At 59.6% G+C, this 1,704-nt stretch overlaps 1 protein-coding gene across 1 annotated transcript; it reads left to right on the top strand.

The window, feature by feature from the left end:
- Window positions 1-3: 3 nt before the first annotated feature.
- On the top strand, window positions 4-1,698 carry LOC109364727 (UV excision repair protein RAD23 homolog A-like; the record flags this gene model as incomplete). Its single annotated transcript, XM_019611351.1, has 2 exons — window positions 4-165; window positions 1,546-1,698. Coding segments are annotated over 2 exons (315 nt in total), but the record flags the coding sequence as incomplete, so codon positions are not given.
- Window positions 1,699-1,704: the final 6 nt, after the last annotated feature.

Raw genomic sequence — 1,704 nt, 5'->3', positions numbered from 1 at the left:
CAGGTGCGGGCGCTGAAGGAGAAGATCGAGGCGGAGAAGGGCAGCGATGCGTTCCCGGTGGCGGGTCAGAAGCTCATCTACGCCGGGAAGATTCTCAGTGACGACGTTCCCATCTGCGAGTACCGCATCGACGAGAAGAACTTCGTGGTCGTCATGGTGACCAAGGTGCGACCCCCGCCCTGCGCCCCTCAGCTCAGAATCACAGGAACACCAAGGTTGGAGAAGGAACTACGAGGTCACCCAGCCCAGCCATCCACCCATAGCTCTCACTAAACCACATCCCTCAGCCAAAATCCAAACGTTCCTCGAACGCCTCCAGGCTCGGGGTCTCCGTCCCTCCCCATTGCAGCACCTGAACGCTTTTGGAGCAGCAATATTTCCTAACGTCCAGCCTAAATCTGCTCTGGCGCAGCTTGAGGCCACCCCCTCCAGTTCTGTCGCTGTTACACGAGAGAAGGGGCCGACCCCAGCCCTCTGCAACCTCCCTGCAGGTGGTTGTAGGCAATAAAGTCCGCCCTGAGCCTCCTCTTCTCCACGCTCAAGGTCCTCCGTGTCCCACTGATGTCCCACTGGAGTCCCATTATGGTTCTCCATGTCCCATTGGGGTCCCTATGTCCCACTGATGTCCCTGAGTCCATTATGGTTCTCCGTGTCCCATTGGGGTCCCCATGTCCCACTGATGTCCCATAGTCCGACTGGGGTTCTTTGTATCTCACTGGGGTCCTCCGTGTCCCATTGGGGTTCCACTGTCCCATTGATGTCCCATTGAGGTTCTCCATGTCCCATTGGGGTTCCACGGTCCCACTGATGTCCCATAGTCCGACTGGGGTTCTTTGTATCTCACTGGGGTCCTCCGTGTCCCATTGGAGTTCCACAGTCCCATTGATGTCCCATTGAGGTTCTCCATGTCCCATTGGGGTTCCACGGTCCCACTGATGTCCCATTGAGGTTCTCCATGTCCCATTGGGGTTCCACAGTTCCATTGATGTCCCATTGAGGTTCTCCATGTCCCATTGGGGTTCCACAGTCCCATTGATGTCCCATTGAGGTTCTCCATGTCCCATTGGGGTCCCCATGTCCCACTGCTGCCCCTGAGTCCATTATGGTTCTCCATGTCCCATTGGGGTTCCGCAGTCCCATTGATGTCCCTGAGTCCCACTGGGGTCCTCCGTGTCCCATTGTGTCCCCATGGTGTCCCCACTCCCTTCAGGCACTTATAGAGAGCAATAAGGTCTCCCCTGAGCCTCCTCTTCTCCACACTGAACAATCCCAGCTCCTTCAGCCGTTCCTCATAAGGCCCCGTTGTGCTTCAGACCCCTCACAGCTTTGTCGCCCTTCTCTCAACCCGCTCCGGAGCCTCAATTCTGTCTCGCAGCGAGGGGCCCAAAGCTGGACGCGGTGCTGACGGCAGGGGGACGATCGCTGCCCTGTTTCTGAAACCAGCCACGATGCCGTTGGCCCTCTTGGCCACCTGGGCACTCAGAATGAACACCTCCGTCCCATTTATCCGCTCACTCCTTTACCTCCCTCCCCCCCCTCCTGCAGGCCAAGGCAGCGCTGGGCACCGCGGCGCCTGAACCCGCAGCCTCCACTGCTGCCACCTCAGAGCCCACCCCGACCCCAGGGCCCCCCCCCGCTGCTGACACCACCCCCGTCCCACCAGCTGCCCCCAGTGAGGAGCAGCCCCCCCAGGACCTCCCCCCG

The sequence above is a fragment of the Meleagris gallopavo genome, unplaced genomic scaffold, assembly GCF_000146605.3.
Source record: "Meleagris gallopavo isolate NT-WF06-2002-E0010 breed Aviagen turkey brand Nicholas breeding stock unplaced genomic scaffold, Turkey_5.1 ChrUn_random_7180001901957, whole genome shotgun sequence".
Lineage (NCBI taxonomy): Eukaryota > Metazoa > Chordata > Aves > Galliformes > Phasianidae > Meleagris > Meleagris gallopavo.
This window is presented reverse-complemented; position numbering and strand designations above follow the sequence as displayed.